The 23,361-nt window shown below is 40.5% G+C and overlaps 1 protein-coding gene across 1 annotated transcript; it reads right to left on the minus strand.

The window, feature by feature from the left end:
* Window positions 1-409: 409 nt before the first annotated feature.
* dcxr (dicarbonyl/L-xylulose reductase) lies at window positions 410-23,149 on the minus strand. The gene is made up of 9 exons (XM_034107639.1): window positions 23,068-23,149; window positions 22,804-22,880; window positions 7,465-7,562; window positions 4,013-4,167; window positions 3,464-3,506; window positions 2,668-2,767; window positions 2,236-2,300; window positions 1,824-1,941; window positions 410-608 (listed from the first exon to the last, which is right to left on the minus strand). The coding sequence occupies exons 2-9, from the start codon at window positions 22,853-22,855 to the stop codon at window positions 505-507; spliced, it is 735 nt and encodes a 244-aa protein (XP_033963530.1). The 5' UTR covers window positions 22,856-22,880; window positions 23,068-23,149; the 3' UTR covers window positions 410-504.
* Window positions 23,150-23,361: the final 212 nt, after the last annotated feature.

The following is a 23,361-nucleotide window of genomic DNA, read 5'->3' on the forward strand; positions in this document are numbered from 1 at the left end:
AACAGTGTTAGACCCTCCCTACAACAGACACAGCCTGGAGCTAAAGGACATGGTACGTCTTTACAACATCAATTACATTTAATCAATTGATAAGTCCAGAAAATAAGAAATCAGCCATTTCTGACGATGCGTGCTGTATCTTTGAGGTGCAGTGACCACATGTCGTCTCCTGAACGTTGGGAAACACTCGATACAATGTGTCACTTTGAAACAAGATGGCATGGATGTATCTGATGTGAAGATGATGAAAAGTCACCACCATGAAAGAAGGATTAACATTAATATACAGCTGTCGTCAAATGTCCATTATCCAGTAAAAGCAGTCGCGGACTCAGACGTGTTCATAATACTTACAAGAACAGAAAATAAACATGAGCCAATATTAAATAGACATAAGCACAAAGAGGTAGAAAGGTTTGAGGGTGGTTGTATTTTATTTGTTAAACAAAATGACTTCAAAGCTATACGTGTTGTCGTCCTCCGAGCGAGGGGCCGACGTGCCGCTCAGCAGGCCAGGAAGCCCCCGTCCACCGGCAGAGAGACCCCGCTCGTCATGCTGCTCTGATCACTGAGCAGGAACAGAATACTGTTCACCACGTCGTCCACCTCTGACCACCGGGGACACACGGAGGAGAAGGAGAACACAGTAAGGTACAGTTCAAATGCCCACATGCACAAACATGCATTGGAGAGGTGTCAGAGTGAAGGGGTTGCTATGGTGATGTGCTCTGGAGCAGTATATATGTTTGGTCCGTGCAGGGACACAAGTCCCTATAGACTGAGCTGCCCACATGTATGAACCCAGTGCTCTATACACTGCATCATTGCACCGGACAATAACATTTGTTTTAGATTAAATTGCATTCATGAACATCAGAATAGTGCCGGTCGGTCTTTGAGTCCGTCAGTGAGAACACGCTACACGTCATCACGAAGAACGTGAATGCAGCTCTCGCTCACTTCTATATAATGGGGAGGCTGGATCCACATTCCTGAATCTGAATTGACCCTCAGGCCCCCACCCTGGCATCCTGGCATGACCTCTGGGAAGAGCCCCCCCCCCCCCCATGTGTCTTTTGTAAAGAGGAGAATAACCTCAACTTCAAATAGTAGTCCATCATCTTTTAAATGCCTTTTTGCTTCCATTTTGAGAGTGAGATGAGAAGATGGAATGTGTCCAAAGCTGGGGGTTGAGATGGGGTTAGCTTAGCTTAGCTTAGCATGAAGACTGAATGTTCTGATCCACGTTGTATCCGTCTGTTTGATAGGGAGGTGTTTTAAACGTTTGACAGAGCAGGCCCTGACTCCAGATCTGTCCTTAGCATACAAACATGCTCCGATTTACTTTTGTTTATTTATGATGAGAGAGAATACAAACTTATTCCCCTCATTGTCCCTAATGTGTACACAACATGACAATGCCTGATATATGAACACTAAGACGCATTAGAAAATAAGAACACAAACTACAAAACTCAATCCTCTGAACTATAATTAATTAATTTACTACTAATTTACTCAGTACTTTCCAAAATGTGCTCCATAGTGACAAATGAATACATTAACACTCTTATATGTATTTTCTAATGATAACAACAGAATTATTTAATATGTTATAACGATACAACACTTATACAAAAGGCATTCTGCACAATGAGTACATTTGGCTGATACTACTTTGGTACTTTTACCAAAACAACATCTTGAACTCAGGACTGTTACTTGTATTTGAAGGCTGTTGTATAGTACTTCTACTAAGTAGGAAATCTGAGTGCTTATCGTATAATCATGCTGTCATGTACACCCAGCCGCTGGTCTCTAACCTGCGAAGCGGCCCAGGGGGATTCTGGACATCATGGTCTTGGATTTCTCTGGGTCGCTCCAGCCCAGCCGCCCCATGTCCGTCATCACCACGGTGGGGTTCACACTGTTCACACGGATCTGAACACATTCAATCAGAAACATCGTTAAAAACGTATCATCAACACCAGAGACAAATGAAAAGGATTTAACCGTACTTATTTCATATTCCTCATTAATAACCCGTAACCTGTCACTGGACTGTCATTATGAAACAGACATTATGAAACAGACACTATGAAACGCTTGTTTACAATTTAAGAGAAGCATAGGAATAAAATATGTTACAGAATAAAGGTCATACAGGGGCTTCTTTCATGAATGATACATCTAATGAACTCAAAAACATTCTGCTGATGTGTTGTGTGAGTTGACCTGGTGGGGGCCCAGCTCCAGAGCCATCACTTTAGTCAGCATGTCCAGAGCTGCTTTCGAGGCACCTGGACAACGACAGGAAACAGAGACAACAGGACGTTTACTGAGCTGCAGAAGCCCCTTCCTCTTCCTATACAAGCTAACACAGGACTGACACCATAGGCCTGGATGTGTAGCGGATAGCAGGGTCATTTACAGAGAAAGATCTTTCATTTTATATGTACACATTTCTTTCAAAAGAGCATCTTGTGTAAACCGACTTGGCCTTAATCTGATTCTGAATGATGTTTAGCAGTTTATCCACTACTGAAAGCTATTGATTCAATCAGTGAGCAGATGAAAGAGTTGATCATAACTACTGAACGCCTCTATCAGCTACTTGGACTCTTCCTCTATCGAGCGGCCCCTGCAGGTCCACAGCTCTGGACTCACAGTAGACGGTGTGCTCTCTGAGGGCGCGCTGCGACGCCTGGCTGGACACGTTCACGATGGAGCCTCCGGACCCTCGGGCCATCATACCCCGGACCACCATCTGACCACAGAGACACACTCTGTTTCAACTGGAGCACACATCCCAACACAAAGGGAATACAACAGTATGCTGTGGATGTTTCTTTATAAAGGGAAACTTATTGTAGTTGAGACCAAAAGGGCTATAACTCTTACTCCCCGAGTTGTTAGGGCTCTCACATTTTACACATATTTGTCTACTACATATAGCAAGCAATGTTTACAATTTCTTTCTTAAAACAATTAATATATTAAAGCCAAATATAAGGAGTTCCATTGTGACAAACTGCCCCTTGTAAGTTGATACATATAAAACTCAAGAAGAAATGTATTCTAAAACGTATGCACTATGTGTTCATTCAGTGTGTGTATATATATATATATATATACATACAGTGGGGCAAAAAAGTATTTAGTCAGCCACCAATTGTGCCAGTTCTCCCACTTAAAAAGATGAGAGAGGCCTGTAGTTTTCATCCTAGGTACACTTTAACTATGAGAGACAGAATGGGGGGAAAGAATCCAGGAAATCACAGAGTATCCCTGCCTGCTGAAGTGCTGCTGTTAGAGCCAGCCTTTCCCCGAAACACAAACTTAAGTTAACAATTAATGTTAAGATCAGCAAAACATGTACTTGTAGAGAGCACAAAAGAACAGAAAGGAGCCTAGAATGCGGGACATGCAGGTGTAGTGATGAGGATTTAAGGTATTATTGTACCTGGGAGACATGCAGCACCGCTTTCACGTTCACATCGAAGGACCTGGGGATGAAAGACACCTTAAAACAGAACGAACAGAACAGGCTGTGCTCTGCCTGCTGCTGCAGCTTCCTAGTTGCAAATCACTAAAGGCACAGTTCAGCACCAAAGCATGAATGCATATTTTCCTCCATTTAGTTCCATCTCACTGTCACGAGCATGAGCCTCTCTCCATGAGTAGATGCATGCTAACATCTGCACGGTGATAGTGTAGAAAGGAAATGGTTCCTCCATGAAACTCGTCACAGTCCTGTGCATTTGTCCTGAATGACAGGGTCACGATATCTTAAATGAGACATTGCTGTTGTTCAGGTATAGGTTTTGTCACTTTGAGCGATACATACATGGTGTCATCTAGTTATATTAAATTGGAAGAAGACAGACATCTCTATCAGTGGTAACTCAAAACAATCTAAATTCTTAAATAGCACTGCGAGGACCAGGAAAACATATATACTTTTTGTTTTGGGGTGAACTGTCACTTTAAAGTATCTTGTAAATGTTCTCACTGGTCGAACTTGTCTGGTGTGACCTCCAGAAACGGCTGCAGAGTGGCGAAGGCTGCGTTGTTCACCAGCAGGTCGATGGGGCCCACGTCCTGCAGGGCCGCCTCCGTGGCCCCCCAGTCTGCCAGGTCCACACATACCGGGGTGATGGAGGCACACTGAGGGGGGGGGGGGGCACAGCAGAGAGGATGGTGCAGATCAGAGAGAGAAGGAGGAGAAGGAGGAGGGGAACAGCTAGTATTGATCCATACAATTATGAACAGCGTATACAAAATTATCAATCCTGCACGAACCATACATTCTTTTTTGGGGGGGATTTTGCATATACTGACTCACAAGCAGTTTACTGTGATAATCACTTTGTAATGATTAAAATCGCTTCAGATGTTTTCACAAGAAAGTACTCTCCTTTTGTGCAGTACAGCTAGTGAGCTTTGTCAATAGATAACATCTTTAATTATAATAATGAAAGTAATAATAACTAGACAATGCTGAGAATGCGTGCGAATGCTGTAAACTGTACATTTGTTGCTGAATTTAGCGGAGAAATGCAGAAAAGTGAAATGATTTGAATCAAATTGTTACAGCTCAAATGCATTGCATTGCAATGACTTTGTTGAAAACTTGAAAGTGAAATGTTAAACTGGAAGAGTAGGAAAAATAGTGAAGAAGCTTAATATTTAAAAGAAAAGGTTTAAAAAGGTATAAACAACAAAATGTATAGCCTCAATGTCCTGAAATAGCTGAATAAGTTAATAGTTGAATGGTTTCTAGCTGAAAGTAGGCTGAAGGAGTTAGATATTAAATGTAAGTAGTAGTGAATGAATATTTATTAAGAAGAGAAAAGAAAGTTAAAATGCTTTGAAAAGCAGCAGAATATTTTAACTGCAAACTTTTCGACTAAACCCATACGTCACCAATAATGTATAAAATATGTGGAACATGTTGAAGTCAGTATGAAGTCTCCATCAGACAGAAAAGAATAGGCTGAGACAGTCTGCTTGTCATTGTTTGTTTCTGTGCAGAGCACCTAATCATAACACCCAGGGCCGTCCCTGGCCAATTTGAGGCCCATCGCAAAGTTATATGATGAGGCCCTCCGTTTCGCGAATCGCGAGAGTCGACGGGTAGGGGGGACGGGCTAGTGGAGCCTCGCAGCGACGAAACCGTGCCGCGCCACACTAACTGATAAGCTCAGTTGAGGCTCCTTCCGCAAGATGAGGCCCCCTCCAAAAGGTGAGACCCCACGCAGTCTGCGTGATCTTCCTGTAGGGAGGGACAGCCCTGATAACACCTAATCATAACACCTGTGTGTGAGCCCAGAGATCAAAGGTGTCCATGGTGACGACGTTATCAAACATCTGTGTGCAGAGATCAAAGGTTTCCATGGTGATGTGCAGTGATCTGTGAGAGGAGAGCCTTTCCATTGATCTGAATGAGAGATAAACCTCTTACATTTGAATGTTTTGTTGAAGAACCGTATTAGCTATCACATTTACAACACCTGGATGTGAGCCCAGAGATCAAAGGTTTCCATGAAGAAAGTGTGCTGTGAAAGGAGAGCCTTTCCATTGTTCTGAATGAGAAATAAACCTCTTACATTTCTAACTATAGTTTAAAAACGGTAGCTGCTTTTGGTAAAATGTCAACGCGTGAAGTATGTCAAGGACCCTGAGCGTCTGAAGTGTGCTTTTTGTGCATTTTCGGGTCAACAATGTGGCATTTTTAGCAGATTTACTAAAGATGTGCAGCTGGTGCTGTGATGAGAGATGACGCTGCATTTACAATGGGCCTTAATGGAGACATGTTGAACGTTTTTCTCACTTCATGCCCTCAAGAGGCATTTTGTTTAATGTTTTTGTTAAAAAATAAATTATTTTCCAACCTAGGAGAGGTTTTCCTACGTTTTTCATGAAGAATTATGTCTCAGGAGCAGGCCCGGTTCCAGAACAAATGACTCGGGGTGCATCTGAGATTAGAGAGGGTGCAGTGGTAAAGTGCTATTTTTGGGAAGTGGACCTAACACCCTCTAGGGGGGTCCTCACCTCCTCTAGGGGGGTCCGGGGGCATGCTCCCGCGGGAAGAATTTTTTTTTTTTTTTTTTTTTTAAATATTGAAGTTAAAAGCATCAATCTGGTGCACTTTGAGAGCAACATGATGAGATCTATGGATCTATGTGCTCTTTGCTTGATTCATGCCTTCCCAGTCCCTGATCAAGTACAAGAGCATGGTGCCAGTTGTTGTAGCCAGTTGTGGTGAAGGCATCTGACATACTTGAACCGAAATGTCTACATGCATAGCAGAAGATGGCATCTTTTTTACATGAATATTCCAGCCAATCTCTGTTTTGAAACCATGAGCTGCAAAATGAGCGCCTTACAGGCGAGTTGGGTACCTTTTTAAATATACCTGGGCAGGCTCTGTTTTGCCGAGGTCCTCTGGCACTTGCGGGCCGCCGAGGGGTGGCGGTGTTTGGGGCAACGAAGACGGCTGCAGCTGCTCCGCCTCCGTGGGCGAGGCAGGCAAAGCCGGCGAGGCGGGCGGGAGGACGTTAGTGTCCACGACAGTGGCTGCGGGTAATGTAATGTCCCCATGATCTGAACTGTTATTACCTGCAGTAGATGCTGGCGATAAGGGCTGGTTGTTTTAACCATTTTCTGATGTCACCTTGCAGATGACGAACATGCAGCGGCACAGGTCACGCGCAGCGGCACAGGTCACGCGCAGCGGCACAGGTCACGCACAGCGGCACAGGTCACGCGCACCTGACATAATAACGTTACTTACCGTTTAAATTGACCAAATAAATGCAGCAGACAATGTTATTTAACCACAATTACAATTTATTTTATTTCAACTATATTCTTCTTATTATTATTATTATTATTATTATTATTATATATGTCATCTGTTTCACTTTTCATTTTTCCCTTTTCATTTTTCAAATGAGGGTGCAAAACGACTCAACTGAGGGTGCAATGCACCCTTATGCACCCCCGTAGAACCGGGCCTGCTCAGGAGTGTAGGGTTTGGGAATTATGGCAAGTTTAAAACGTTTTTTTGGGGGGATGTCAAGCTGTCCTCCAGTCTGTTTTGAGATCAAAGCACTCTAGACTTAACGAGCTGCTCAATACACACTCATGTTAAAATCTGAAGAAAGCCTCTTTACCAAGCTCCAAACTAAGTTAAATATCTCAAAAAGTGTAAAAGATATCAAAAACAATGCTATAAATAGCATTCACACTAATAAGAAGAAGATGATTAAATATTTGAAGAACTATAGTGGAATGCAATAGCACAGCAATAATTATAGATTCATTCTGAACTAAACATGATGGTGCCTAACGACAGCCAAAGTCTGTTTTAGATGATGAAACCCAAATGAAATGCCACATTGTGATGATGTCATTGCACAGTGTTTTAACTGGTATATTCCTCAGTGAGAGAAGGTGTACCTCCTGCAGCAGGCTGTGGAGGTCGGCCTGTGAGCGTGTGACCGCGGTGACCTTTGCCCCGCAGCGTGCCAGAGCCAGAGCCGTGGCCCTGCCGATCCCTGAGACAAAACATCAAGAAACACAACGGGTGATTACAGAGAGGAGCTGTGGCACGCACGCAGATCAGATCTGAGGTTCACATGTGATCTCAATTATAGAGTTTTAAATGTCTTTAGCATTTGAACAAAAAGGATGGAGGGCAAACTATCAGGGATTGAAAGTTGAAATTGAGTGGCAAGTTCAATTTAGTAAGGCTTTAAATATGACTGCTTGGGGTTGGACCATAGACTGTATATAAATGGATGTAGGGTCCGTGACGTCACCCATAGGATTCTGCAGATTTGCCGAGAAGCCCTTAGTAGGCGGAGTCGGCCACTAACGGCTCGACAGTTTGATTGATTGATTGAAAATTGTATTAACAGATTGCAGAATGGGTACAATACAGTACAGCTCAATACATTTGTTAAGGGAATGCAGACCAGAAAAATAATGCAGACCAGAAAAAGACTTTCGTCTTGTTTACATCAGGGTCCCCCATTGAATTCATCATAACATATATGACATACATGACATACAGATAGTGACGTCAGAGTTCAACTCCCGCCTGCTCCAAATAAGGGCAAAGAGGCGGAGCCGAGGCGGGACCTGCTGCCATCGAGCTGGAAGTTCCAGAGCTAGCTGAAGCTACCAAGCTAAGCTAACATGCTCCCCATCTGCACACTGCCGTGGCATTTTACGTTTCTAAGGTAAGCGGACATGAAACTATTCAGCAAAACTATAAATAATAATCTAAGTTATCGAGTTTTTAGCATAATACTTCAGAATCTTAAAATCCCTTAACGTTTGTATGCAATTGTGCTAAATTCAACACTGGAATCAAGCAAATATTAATATGTTTGCATGACATTAGTTATTTATATTTTGATATCACTTAATTATACGCTTAATACATTTAAGTCAAGCTAAGGTACATGTGATGGTAGCTAGTTAGTGCTCTTACCTGTGAGGCCTCCTCCAAACAGCATAATAACCAGACTGTATCATTAAAACTAAGTACCAGTTCTAGATCCTTGACTTTAGACAAACAATTCAAAAGACAACATGTATTTAAAGACCAATCTTTATTTGAATGTGCCTCTTAACCTGAGATATTAGTTATACAGTAATAGTATTGACAATCTAAAATAACTGAGCAACTCAACAGTCAACTTTATGTTTCTTATTGTCTAAAGCATTTATTATTTTCATTTCCCCCCTCTCATATTCAGAGTGGACGGATTGAGACAGCCTGGTGTCCAGAGGGCTGCAGAGACTTCAGGGAGAAACCTCCGTGTGATGGACGTCCTGTCTGTTGGTTTGGAGAGGACTGAGGGTCTTTCCTCAGCGAGGAGGACCAGGCCTGATGGAGGAGCCCATGCTGGGCAAAGCTGATACCAACTGCACAGGCCTAGTCTGTCACATTATTTGACTAAATGTGTTCACTTATACATTTAATAGGTTTACACCTTCTGTCCATATGTGCTTTTTATTTAAAACATTTGATGAAGTTTTGGTTCACATTTCAATCAATTGTATTTGTATTTGCTCTCCTTTTGTCCATTATTCTTACTGAACATGTTAGATTACACATTCACATCTGACTGAAGATTGGCCCCATTTATTTGTGACATTGCGAACTCTGCGGTACAAGGCACAAGTGATGTGAAGCTCATAAAGTGAGGCAAATAGAAATAATCAGCTGATGGAGTGGAGATGTGGAAATAGCTGCATTCGATCAGCTTTTAATGTTCCTCTTGGATGTTCTTCTTGACCCTCAGAGAAGGAGAAAATGTCGTGTCTTTCAGGCATGTCCTTTCCTAACAAAAATGACAGGAAACATAAAACATATTATTGCAGAACAAGTGTGTTATTTATGAAAGCAGTGTGTTTGTGTGTTTAGGGGCTGTAGATATCATTATTTTGTAATTGTAATGTTTTTTTTTTATTTCAACAGAGCTACAAAGACAATCAGATTATGAATGAACAGTATGAAGTTCATCAAAATGTAGTGCAACTGTAGAAGCTTGCTCTGTTGTCTCACTGAAAGAATAACTTTTACCACGTTTTTTACAGACAATATTGAGAGATAAATAGCAGTTCTCACTATGTGTTAAATATCTTTGCCTTCAATACATTACATTAGAAAGCTGACAAAGTCATATTGCTAAATATCTAAAATTTAACTTTTTGCATGGAAAAAACCCTCAACTTAACTGATGTGTAGGTGATCTAGTATTTAGTATTGTTTAATGGAATACATATCAGTGTATTAAAGTCAATACTTCATTCATTTAAACCAATATCTTTCTTGATTCTTTGTACAGTAGGAAAAATAGAGTCTATGTACCTGAGCTGAAGTTCACTGCTGTGAGGAGTCCAGTTCTGTCGCTCACTCTCTGGTCCAGCCTGTCTGCATCACCTGGACACCTTAAACAAACAGATATATATGTAAAGTACCATGTGTACAAACAATATAACTGATTATCTTCTGTTGAACATGTTGGATTGTGTATTGTCCGAGTCAGGGTCCTTTTTATTTTACTGTAACTTTGGAAGTTGTGTTACCAATGCTTACTGTTTATTTGATACCCATTTGGTAATGCAATTAATAAAAACAATAAGGTTTGGGTTCGTTCTTCAGATGACTGTGACGTTAACGTGTAAGCTCGATAATGAACTCCAGCTCAACCAACCATATTGTAATATCTAAGTCATCATCTTGAAATATGACATTAATAATTGTAATATACACACATCTTATTGTGAGGTTGATTTCACATACACTACTTTGACGTTAGCTTGTCTACATACTTGAGCATAGCCAATTTAAATTAACCTTAGCGATGCATACAGTTCCTACCTACATAATAAAATATCTCTCTCAGTTACAAGGATGACCTTATTTTATAACCTCAAACAGAAGCCATTTGTTCTACAGTATTATCCCGCTTAACACTTAACACTTGTCTATTTCGTTTGAACCTTTATATATTCAGTCTATGATTTTAACTTGTAGGCTACGATTAGCATCGTTAGCACCGATGTAGCTACCACTCGCTTACACACTAAACCAAGCCTTAACATTCATTACGTAGCCAATTAAAATCATTAACACATAACTAAGTACTCGATTTTCACTTACCGCATGCATGCACCGTCTGTTTTAACCGCAGAGCGAGTCACAATAGTCCGATATATAAGCATGAAGAACAAACAACCACGGCCGGCTACAAGTTGTGTTTCCTGGATGAGCTGAGCAGGCAGAGTCCCTGTAGCTAGCTTCACGGAGCAGCTAGCAGAGAGACAAGAAGCTAGCAGCGGCAGGCACTTGACAAAGCCGTCACTCAATGTGACCACGCCCTAATTTATGCACACACTTTAAGACCTAATATAAATAAAAGGGTCGTGTTAGAAAACAATTCACTCACAGATCCATAATCATGAAGGTGGAACCTAACTATATTCATAATAATATGTATTGCATCCATGGGTAGAAACATGTTTTTTTCTGTTGTAAAGTTGGGCATTTTAACATGGGGGTCTATGGACATTGCTCCTTTCTGCAGCCAGTCCCTATCGGCAAATATATGAACTGCAGTGTGTGGCACTTCCGTATTGGCGTCCCGGCTCTTCCCCAGAGTTTGCCGCTTGGGTTGGACACATTTCAAAAGTTTGAAAACCTTTGGATTTTTCCAAAATACGTTTTGTTTTCACTTTTAAAACATTAGAAACAAAGCCCATTAACAAAATAAAGTGTGCAAAAGATATACAAATAAAATAGTGCAAGAGAATGATACAGGAGACACAATGGTGCAAGCAACATGCAGAAATAAGTAAACCTGATTAAGCATAACAGCATTTGCCTCCATTCGTTGTACAAGTGGAGGCAGTAGAGTTCATTAGTAAACTAGAGGGAGTGTCCTGATTTTACTAATTGACTAGTTTAACACACTTTCTAAAACATGTCAACTAGTTATGCAAAATGTTTAGCCCTTTTCACCTTACTAAAAACGAATGAGGCTAAAACTGTTCTAGTAGTAATAGTTAATAAAGTAGAACAGAGTTTAACTAGTGAATGTGTCAGCACTTTCCTTGTTGTTCTGAGTTTGAATCCTCATGGTTTATTGCACTTATTGTAAGACACTTTGGATATTTTAGTTTCAGAGAATATTTTAGTCCGATCTGTGTATTTTAGCGATTCTCAGTCTTTCCTGCATGTGCCCTGTCTGTAACTTGAGGAGGACAAAGGTCAAGAGGCCTTTTGCCTTTCCTGTGGGGGAAGTGTGGACCATGCAAGTTGGTAATAACAAACCAGTCTTTGTTCTTAAATGTCTGGTATTGATTAGATGGAAAGGTGGGAATATAGGCCACTCCTTTTCTAATGTATAGATCTGCGCTGTGCCCCTTTTAGCTCCAGAGGTCGCGGGGCAGTTCATCTGTAGAGATGTGAATATACTTTGTGAATTCTCCGGCCGTTTTGTCTCTCAATAAATATCAGTGTATTGACTAAGGCGAATCCAGTTTCCATTCCTTTCCTGAACATTGGTTCTACATTGCTAAACAGAAGTTTTCTTCACAGATATAAGCGTCAGCCAAATGCAATGTAATGTAGTTGAACTAGTGACATTCGTACTCGTCACTAACCTCACACTACTTTTGTCTTTTAACATTGCTGGTTAACTAGCGAGGCCAAAAGTGTTCACTAGATGAACTAGTGAAAGCCAAAATGCTCACTATTGTATTTACACTAGTTCATTTACAGTGGCGAGCCGTCAGGGTCAGATATTCTACAAAATAATATTTGAAAACATTAAAAGATATATAGTTTTTTTTTTGTTGTTGTTAAATTTTTCATTAGTTTTACCAAAATAACTTGATTTAATTGTATTTAAAATAGCAATTTACCAATTGGGTATCAAATAAACAGTAACTATTGGTAACACAACTTCCAAAGTTACAGTAAAATAAAAAGGATACACAATACACAATCCAACGTGTTCAACAGAAGAGAATCAATTATATTGTTTGTACACATGGTACTTTACATATATATCTGTTTGTTTAAGGTGTCCAGGTGATGCAGACAGGCTGGACCAGAGAGTGAGAGACAAAACTGGACTCCTCACAGCAGTGAACTTCAGCACAGGTACAAAGACTCTATTTTTCATACTGTACAAAGAATCAAGAAAGATATTGGTTTAAATGAATGAAGTATTGACTTTAATACACTGATATCAATTCCATTAAACAATACTAAATACTAGATCACCTACACATCAGTTAAGTTGAGGGTTTTTTCCATGCAAAAAGTTACATTTAGATATTTAGCAATATGACTTTGTCAGCTTTCTAATCTGATGTATTGAAGGCAAAGCTATTTAACACATAGTGAGAACTGCTACTATTTCAGATTTCCCGTTAGAATATTTTTTCGCCGGTCAACATGTCCGTTAAAGCAGTGGCGTTTTCTCCTGGAGGCCAAGGGAAGCCAGGCTTCCCCTGTTTTTTCGGATTGTAGTTATAATTTTAATAAATAAATAAAAACACTTAGTTTAGTTTCGGAAATTCTTTGTTGTGTGTTGCTGCCTGCCCGTCTCCCATTCTCATTGAGTATTTTACAAAGAGTGAAACAGCGCCCCTCTAGATGTTATGGTGAAACAGTAGATTGCACTCACTGTTGCGAGAGGAGGCCAGCCGAAATTGGCTTCCCTTGGTGAAAAAAAATGGAGGGATTGACCAATCAGACAAGGCTCATGTCATGCCCCTGCCAACCTGTGATTAGTCAGGGCCGCTGCTCTGGTCAGGGCCATGCCAAGGGAAGCCAGAGGCGGCTGGCTTCCCTTGCCTCACAATCCAATCAAATCGCATCAATTTAGTGTTGCAGTGATGCGTCCTAAAACCCGGAAGTAAGCTGTGCTCGGTTTCCCTCGACAAAAAAGCAATGGGATTTCTCCATAGGATTTTGGAAAATAGCTCGAAATAAGGTCAGTGGAAAACAAACCTGTTTGATAAATGCACGTTTTGTTCAGTCGGATAATATCCACATGTCTACCCTACTTTTATAATTTTCGAATCATAAATCTAATCGATATAAGATAGATAGCGTCCACTCTCACCACCGTTAGAAAGTAGCAAGCAACTGAAGCAAGTGCAATTATGGAGCGTGGAAATTTGGAGTATTTAATCAAAAATAATTGTACTAAACTTCTGCTACAGCAGCAATAACAAATACAATCTGATGACAGGCCAATGCCCAAACTGGAGCTGTGTACAGAGAGGAAAAAAGGAGTGAATCGGACGTAAGATGTTAAAGGTCTCCTGATTTAGTTTGTGAATGAATGCTTATTAGAGTTTTGTCTGGAGAGTACGTGCGGACCTGTCGGTTAGATCAGGGGTTCCGGGCCGCGAAATAGCTGTGAGTTTATCGTAATATTTGCAGAATTCTAAATATATAAAAATATTTTATCATAATATTTTTTTCAAAAAGTGTTTAATGTTCGCACCTATAGCAGTCATATTATTTCCTCCAGTAGCCATAGTTAATCTTTCACCAGATAACCGTTGAAAATGGCTTTTATGATGTTCTGAGGGATTCGGCGGCTCAGCCTGGTCTCAGCCTCTTGTGTGCATGAGAAAGTTACCGGTGCGCCAAGTAGGAAGAGGAGCGCACAGGAGACAACCGTTTAATTGCAGACTGTTATGTTTATGTGGGGAAATGGCAGTGCATACATTATTTGAGATATATTTCAAACTTGGACTTCATTTTAAGGACATGTCAGCCAGGGGTGTAGAGCTATATGTTTATTTTATTAGCTTTTCTTTTTAATGACTGATTTTAAATGCCATTTTCTTAATGTCTTTAATTTTTTTGTAAAGCACTTTGAATTGCCTTGTGTTGAAAAGTGCTATATAAATAAACTTGCCTTGCCTTTGTTTAAGCACCGGATTGGCAAAACAGGAGACTAAACCAGTCTGCCTTGATCTATAAATTCATGTCCGGGACTCTCACGGTATCTGCTGCCCGCAGCTGTTTTATAGAAGGAAAACCTCCTTCACTTCATGAAATGGCTGCAGGCAGCATCAGGAGGCAGCGGGACGTGTAACTCCGCTTCTGACAAGTGCAGCACCAGCGCGCCGAGAGCTGTGCCTTTTTACCCACCGCTTTCGCTGTGTTTACCTTCATCAGAACAGCGAGTGAATGCAGGCTGATACGTGTTAACCACACACACCTCTACACACATCGAACTGCCCGATTACTCCCCCTTTTATTAGTTTTATGAAGGAGATGTCCAATCACCAAGGCACATGATGTGTGTGTGTGTGTGTGTGTGTGTGTGTGTGTGTGTGTGTGTGTGTGTGTGTGTGTGTGTGTGTGTGTGTGTGTGTGTGTGTGTGTGTGTGTGTGTGTGTGTGTGTGTGTGTGTGTGTGTGTGTGTGTGTGTGTGTGTGTGTGTGTGTGTGTGTGTGTGTGTGTGTGTGTGTGTGTGTGTGTGTGTGTGTGTGTCTGTCCGACACCGGCATTTGTTTTCAAATGACCATGAACAGTAATTTACACATATCTGGCTAACTCCATAGGTAGCCTATATGCGGGTGTTCCCAAAATAAATGTGTTTAATCTTAATCTCGATGTAGTGCTAAATGCTGTCGGACGTGCACCGGAACGAACGTCACTATCATAATATCTTCTGAAAACAAAGGCCAGTGTCACACACACCTCCTTCATAATGCGCCTTCTCCTCGTTTTCCCATCACTGGATTATCCGTAAATCATACAAACAAAACCAAAACGTTGATTTATCTGTTTTCCCGTTTTGGTTTAAAAACTGAATAACGTCGGTTTTTTGGTTTTCCGAAAAACCAAAAAACGACACTGGTTCTTTTTTAAACGTTGTTAATATGTTTTGGATGCATATTGTTCTAGTATGTGTTCAGGCTGTTACATACAATTATCCTCTGTTGCTACCTGCTGGTGAGTAAATATTAAAATCAGTTAAAATTGACAACCTGTCCGCGATTTTTTTTTAATGTATCTGCCGGTCCTTGGCACAATAAAGGTTGGGAACCCCTGGGTTAGATAACAGGTGTGTGTAAGTCCTGCATCTGTATGATACAAATGTGTGTAAAATGATACCGGGTGCTGTAATCACTCATCTGGTTACGTTATTGCATTGACCACCACACCCCCGACCCAAAAGAAAGGACGTATTATTGGCTTCCCCTAATTTTTTCCCCACGCCACGCTACTAGGGCTGCACGATTTTGGGAAAAAATCTAATTGCGATTTTTCTGACAAATATTGCGATTGCGATTCGAATTGCGATATTTATTTTTAAGCGACCCAATGGAAGTTTATTGTAAAATGCGGCCATAACTCTGGCTAGGAAGGTCGTATCAACATACTCCTGTCTCTAGCACCCCCGCAGCCTGAGCTACGAGTGAAATAACTAAACTTACATGAAACTTCCGTTGGGTTGCTTTAAAGTCAAGCTTCAGTTAAAGATTCACCCTTTTAGATGTAGAACATGTGATGGAGCATTACTAACCTGACTCAGATGGTTTGTTTCACCAAACTATCTAGGAAAGCTCCATTGGAAGCCATTTGGAAAGGGCAGGCACTTTCAAAAGCACTCGGCAGGTGATTGGATCAATCTGTCTATCACCTTCTATCATGGGCCACTTCTGATTGATTAACAATGGCTGGTACATGTGGAGCACAGCACTTCTGATTGGTGTGGATGACTGACACACAAGAAGAAAAAAAAAATTGTAAAAAAAAAAAAAAAGTAAAAAAAAAATCGCCAGCTTTGCGATTTGATAATCGCATCATCTCGAATCGCGATTTCGATTTAAAATCGATTAATCATTCAGCCCTACACGCTACTGCGTTAAAGTTGAAATCTTCCGGACAAAATTTGAAAAGTGCCGGTCAAAGGTATTCTTTGTTATTTATTGACCTTTAAAACAAATTGATATGATTCGATATTAAACAAACTAATTATAGTAGATTAACTCTTCAAATGTGTACAGTAATTTACAATAACATAATAAACGGAGTGCTCTCTCCCTCTCCTGACAGCCCGTTAGTATCATGCAGCTCGCGGATCCAGTAATGAGTGACCCGACAGTAAAACTAAAACATATCTATAACTAGTTTAGGTAGTTTGAGAGGTAATTAAAATAGCTACGTGTGATACCTGAAGTGTGTGTTTTGTTCTGCTCACCGCTGCATGTGATTATGCAGAGCTGCGTGTCGACTCGTCAGCAGCAGCTGATCTCTCTCACAAACACAAAAACACACCGCGTTCCTTAAATAACACACTTGTTCTGCAATAATATGTTTTATGTTTCCTGTAATTTTTGTTAGGAAAGGACATGCCTGAAAGACACAACATTTTCTCCTTCTCTGAGGGTCCAAGAGGAACATTAAAAGCTGATGTTATGAGATTTTAAGACCAGTACAGGACATTCACTAAGAAACTACTTTTATTGTGAAAACGCAGTCAGCTGATCGAATGCAGCTATTTCCACATCTACACTCCATCAGCTGATTATTTCTATTTGCCTCACTTTATGAGCTTCACATCACCTGTGCCTTGTACCGCAGAGTTTGCAACGTCACAAATAAATGGGGCCAATCTTCAGTCAGATGTGAATGTGTAATCTAACATGTTCAGTAAGAATAATGGACGAAAGGAGTGCAAATACAAATACAATTTATTGAAATGTGAACCAAAAGTTAATCAAATGTTTTAAATAAAAAGCACATATGGACAGAAGGTGTAAACCTATTAAATGTATAAGTAAACACATTTAATCAAATAAAGTGACAGACTAGGCCTGTGCAGTTGGTATCAGCTTTGCCCAGCATGGGCTCCTCCATCAGGCCTGGTCCTCCTCGCAGAGGAAAGACCCTCAGTCCTCTCCAAACCAACAGACAGGACGTCCATCACACGGAGGTTTCTCCCTGAAGTCTCTGCAGCTCTCTGGACACCACGTTGTCTCAATCCGTCCACACTGAATATGAGAGGGGAAAAATGAAAATAATAAATGCTTTAGACAATAAGAAACATAAAGTTGACTGTTGAGTTGCTCAGTTATTTTAGATTGTCAATACTATTACTGTATAACTAATATATCAGGTTAAGAGGCACATTCAAATAAAGATTGGTCTTTAAATACATGCTGTCTTTTGAATTGTTTGTCTAAAGTCAAGGATCTAGAACTGGTACTTAGTTTTAATGATACAGTCTGGTTATTATGCTGTTTGGAGGATGCCTCACAGGTAAGAGCACTAACTAGCTACCATCACATGTACCTTAGCTTGACTTAAATGTATTAAACGTATAGTTAAGTGATATCAAAATATAAATAACTAATGTCATGCAAACATATTAATATTTGCTTGATTCCAGTGTTGAATTTAGCACAATTGCATACCAACGTTAAGGGATTTTAAGATTCTGAAGTATTATGCTAAAAACTCAATAACTTAGATTATTATTTATAGTTCTGCTGAATAGTTTTATGTCCGCTTACCTTAGAAACGTAAAATGCGACGGCAGTGTGCAGAAGGGGAGCATGTTAGCTTAGCTTGGTAGCTTCAGCTAGCTCTGGAACTTCCAGCTCGGTGGTAGCAGGTCCCGCCTCTTTGCCCTTATTTGGAGCAGGCGGGAGTTGAACTCTGACGTCACTGTCGAGTGGCCGACTCCGCCTACTAAGGGCTTCTCGGCAACTCTGCAGAATCCTATGGGTGATGTCACGGACCCTACGTCCATTTATATATACAGTCTATGGTTTCATAGTTAGCTTAGCTAAGCATCAACCTAGCACTGAAATATATGGATGTTATGTGACAGTATTTCTGAGAAAAAGTCAGCTGAAATGGTGTCATAGTTGCCACTGCTTTACGTTTGAACGTATTTGCAGCAGTAAATGTGGCTGTTTGGCCACTGACGTTGCCATAACAACACCTGAATTTAAATGTGCAACCTCTTTTTGTGACAGATTTTTGCATGAAATTATAATTCTTCTGAATGATATTCCTATTGACAGCTAGTTTCTATGTGAACATTATGAGATGGACAGCCAGAGTGAATAAATGAAAAACAGTTATGAAATACTATGACAAAACAAGAATACAGTTTAAGTGATTTGTAAAATATCCATAAAGAAAAATCTGTTTACAGTTCTGTTTTTTGCTAAATTAAGAGATCTATGGATACATCTCTCAACACTGGGTGTTGAGAGATGTATCCAGATGTATCCATAATAAATGTTGCTCTGTGCACCAGATTGATGCTTTTAACTTCAATATTTAAAAAAAATCTTCCCAGGGGAGCATGCCCCCGGACCCCCACGGTGTTTACATGCTTATTTATACAATATGTGTTCTTGTGCTAACATCATAAGACAAAAGTTGGTTCCGTGTAGTGTGTAGTGAGAACGCGCTAGAGTGAGGGGGGCCCCCCAAGCCAAAGCTCGCTTAGGGCCCCCAAAAGTCTAGGGCCGGTGTTGCAGTATAACGTGAGTCATGACAACTGGCGACATTCTATTATTTTCGTCATAGGAATCCGGGGCGTGTACATTGAGGACCCATTGTTGACTTACCATGTCGATCGCCTCGTTTGTCGTTTACGTTCATCTTTTGCTATATCTGCCTTCCTAAGATCACTTTGATGCACATTCAGTACTCGTATGTGAGGTTGTGGGTGAGAGGTGGATATCGTGACGCTTACAGGGAGGTATCGAACATTACAAAGTAGGTGACTGTGTGGATGCCTGTTCAAAATATTGCAAACTTGAATAAATCATTTAAATTATATATTTGTGTCCGACTTTCATTTGTACATCGTTCTTAATGTGATGTATAGTAGCTCTGATAGCTGTCCATACCTTCAGACAGCCTAAAAGTAAAACACAAGTCATTTATTCACAGCCCGAACGCTCATCGAGATGACTGGATCACTCATGACAGGTTGTGATCAGCTCCGATTAAATTGTGATATCAATGCTGTAGCTATTCTCCAGGGAGCACGTTTTTTTATGAAATACCTGTATCCCTCTCATCACAACAAGACTCTACACTGTGCAGGAAAAACAATTACATACATGAAAATAACCTTGATGAATGGGTAATAAGTTGTATTTATTTCCTGACCAACATTTAGCTGGAAGACTGGGATACACCCTGGATTGGTTACCTCTACATCACTGGGTGAACACTCTCTATAACAGATATTATAAATGTTTACTTTAATTCACCAAACTTGCATGTCTTTACACTATGGGAGGACACTGGAGCAGTTGAAGAAACTTCTGAGCATGGACTGTGAACAGAAAGGAAAACAGCTAAGATCTAAAACTGTACATTGCTTGCTTAATGAAATGTAAACAACGTCATTACTGCTTATTCTGGATGAGTGATGTAAAATGTTTGTCAATATTCTAACATGTCTTTTTTCTGTTTATTTTAAGATCGAGTGCACTGGGTGCGCTATGTGGTACCACACATACTGTGTTGGGGAGCCCTGTCAATGCAGATTTCTTTTGTAAAGGCTGCACTTCTTAGACACACACACACACACACACACACACACACACACACACACACACACACACACACACACACACACACACACACACACACACACACACACACACACACACACACACACACACACACACACACACACACACACACACACACACACACACACACACACACACACACACACTTTATTATTTCTGTTGGCAAAATCCTGAATGTCCTCTTCCAGTATGAGAGTAACATGATAACAAAGGTATCCCAGCTGTAGCTGTGAACATGACAGGATGTGAGATGACCTAGAAGAGCATCAGGACTGTTTGAGGCATATGATAGCTATGTGATGAACATGATGATTCAGCCTCTATGGAGATAGACATATGACAAGCATGCTCATTTCTGACGTGGAGCTAGTCTGAAGTAAACATTGAATACTGCTTTCTATTCCTCCATCTTGTGACTGTCTCTCTTGGATATCAGCATGTGAAGGACACTGTTCAGGAACTAGTTGATGCTCTGTATGTGATGACTACTTCCATTCTGGAGAGGATCACAGATACATGGATCCTGATGTTGAAGCTCAAGCCTGTGACGAGTGAGATTGTTCTAACAATTTCCAATAAATGTTATTCTGAAACATAACTATCACTGTTGTCTTTCCTTCTATAAATGAAGCCAAAAATATGTCAAGCTGCGCTTAGCCCTCCAAACAGTGCATGGTTGCAACTTAGACAGTTAAGCATTTTATATCAGTGGGTCCTCATCAGGGTGCAACACGGAAGGCAGACAGAATTGCACACAGGTGTCACATGAACTTTAAATGTTCTGGAAAGTTCCTTATACAGCTTTAGCCTTTTTGATCTCATGAAGTCCCTAAGTGACACACACTGAACAGTCTGGTGGGTTATGGTCCTTGTCATTTGCTTTTGTGTTCCCATAACAACATGTCCAAGATGTCCATGTGCCAGGCTAACACATGTGACATAACTAGCTACATTTGGAAAGGTTCTTTGTTGCTAAAGTTAACATTCAAGCCATTTAAGAATACAAATGCTTACATGACATGTAATTTGTTAAACATTAAGCTGTCTTGGGCTCTTTTCTGATTCTGATTACATATAACCTGTTGTAGAAACATTTATTGATGAAATTGATATGAAACTAATGGCATAAATATTGCTGTGACACTGATGTCACATCAAGACATTAACCCTAAACATTCACAGTAAACCCGGAGTGACATATATGCACAATTACAAATATGATTATGATCTGCTCAGTTAATTTAGCTGATTCAATTATATTTAGTTAACATATTCTTTATTATTCAATTCAAAGTATGTTCACACACATGTAAACCAAAAAAATCATCCTCATTAATGAAGTTATAAATAAGAGTTACTTTACCATTAAAGCCCAATGTGACATATATGTCACATTTCAGATATTTCACACTGGGGGGGTTACTTGTCATAAATGTGTTCTAGGTGGTCTATTTAGTCTAAATGACGTTCCCCTTAATTTCCTCAAAAGTAGAAATGGGTCCGGGTTCTTATGGGTTAAACGTATAGGCTTAAAGGCATAATATAACTACTGTAGTATATGTATTCAACGTGTGCCCCGCTGGACTTACGTTTCTGTGGTTGACCGTTACTGTGACATATCAGTAGAGCCACGGAAGATAGTTTGTGTGTTTCATTCCCATGCATCAAGGTTATTTTCATGTATATAATTGTTTTTCCTGCACAGTGTAGTCTTGTTGTGATGAGAGGGATACAGGTATTTCATAAAAAAACGTGCTCCCTGGAGAATAGCTACAGCATTGATATCACAATTTAATCGGAGCTGATCACAACCTGTCATGAGTGATCCAGTCATCTCGATGAGCGTTCGGGCTGTGAATAAACGACTTGTGTTTTACTTTTAGGCTGTCTGAAGGTATGGACAGCTATCAGAGCTACTATACATCACATTAAGAACGATGTACAAATGAAAGTCGGACACAAATATATAATTTAAATGATTTATTCAAGTTTGCAATATTTTGAACAGGCATCCACACAGTCACCTACTTTGTAATGTTCGATACCTCCCTGTAAGCGTCACGATATCCACCTCTCACCCACAACCTCACATACGAGTACTGAATGTGCATCAAAGTGATCTTAGGAAGGCAGATATAGCAAAAGATGAACGTAAACGACAAACGAGGCGATCGACATGGTAAGTCAACAATGGGTCCTCAATGTACACGCCCCGGATTCCTATGACGAAAATAATAGAATATCGCCAGTTGTCATGACTCACGTTATACTGCAACACCGGCCCTGGGCTTCCCATTGGCTCTCAAGTTCGAAGTAAATATGATTTCCTCATGTCCCACACTGCTTCTAATTCAGTCCAGAGGGCCACTAGTGTCAACAAGCTGACCAGTCTGGATTTTGGTGCTACTTGTAAGAAACTTAGTCAGAAAATAGTTCCACTGTTTGCTAAAAAACGAGTGACTAACTCTACATAATGCCAAACTAATGTGACCAGATGTCTAACTAGTGCTAACAAAGAGCTAACTAGTGTAGCAACCTGCTCTCATATGAAGTAAATATGAAAACAGCATGCCATAAAGTGATGCTTAAATCAGCCTGCTGGTGTCACTGCACGCACTGTAAACGTCTTCTGTGTCTTGTTTGTTGTGTGCAGCCTAGTATTGTTGCGTTCACCTTTTCCTGCTCCGGTCACTAAAGCTCGTTTGCCCGCAAAGGAGATGTCCATGGTGGGTGAAGTCCTCCGAGATCAGCTGCAGTGATCAAACACAGGAAACACACATTACAGACTGAAGAGTCACGTGACTTCATGTGTACTCAGGACGGATCGAACTTTTCTGCAACTTCCTTTATGTTACAACTAAATCAGCCACACGCATTCCCTGCTTCCTGATCTTTGATAAATTGTGTGTTGAGGTTAGAAACAGCGGAGGTATTCACCGGCGCTGCGGCAGGCGGGTCTCTGTGTCCGTCTGCAGGCTCAGGAATCTGCCGCTGCTCTGGACAATCGAGTATGCAGACCACAGCAAGGAGGCGGATCCTATAGGGGGGGGGGTATATATACGTATTTCTTAAAGGTAGCTCTGTTTCTCATTTATTTTAATGCTTTGAATGAATCATAAACGAACTTTGAAAGATAATAATTATAATTAATTTGTATAACGAATGAAGAATATACAACCCACAGAGAAGACAAATTAATTGACCTATTGACAGATCATAATGAATACAGAG

This window comes from Pseudochaenichthys georgianus, chromosome 19 (assembly GCF_902827115.2).
Source record: "Pseudochaenichthys georgianus chromosome 19, fPseGeo1.2, whole genome shotgun sequence".
In the NCBI taxonomy this organism is placed as follows: domain Eukaryota; kingdom Metazoa; phylum Chordata; class Actinopteri; order Perciformes; family Channichthyidae; genus Pseudochaenichthys; species Pseudochaenichthys georgianus.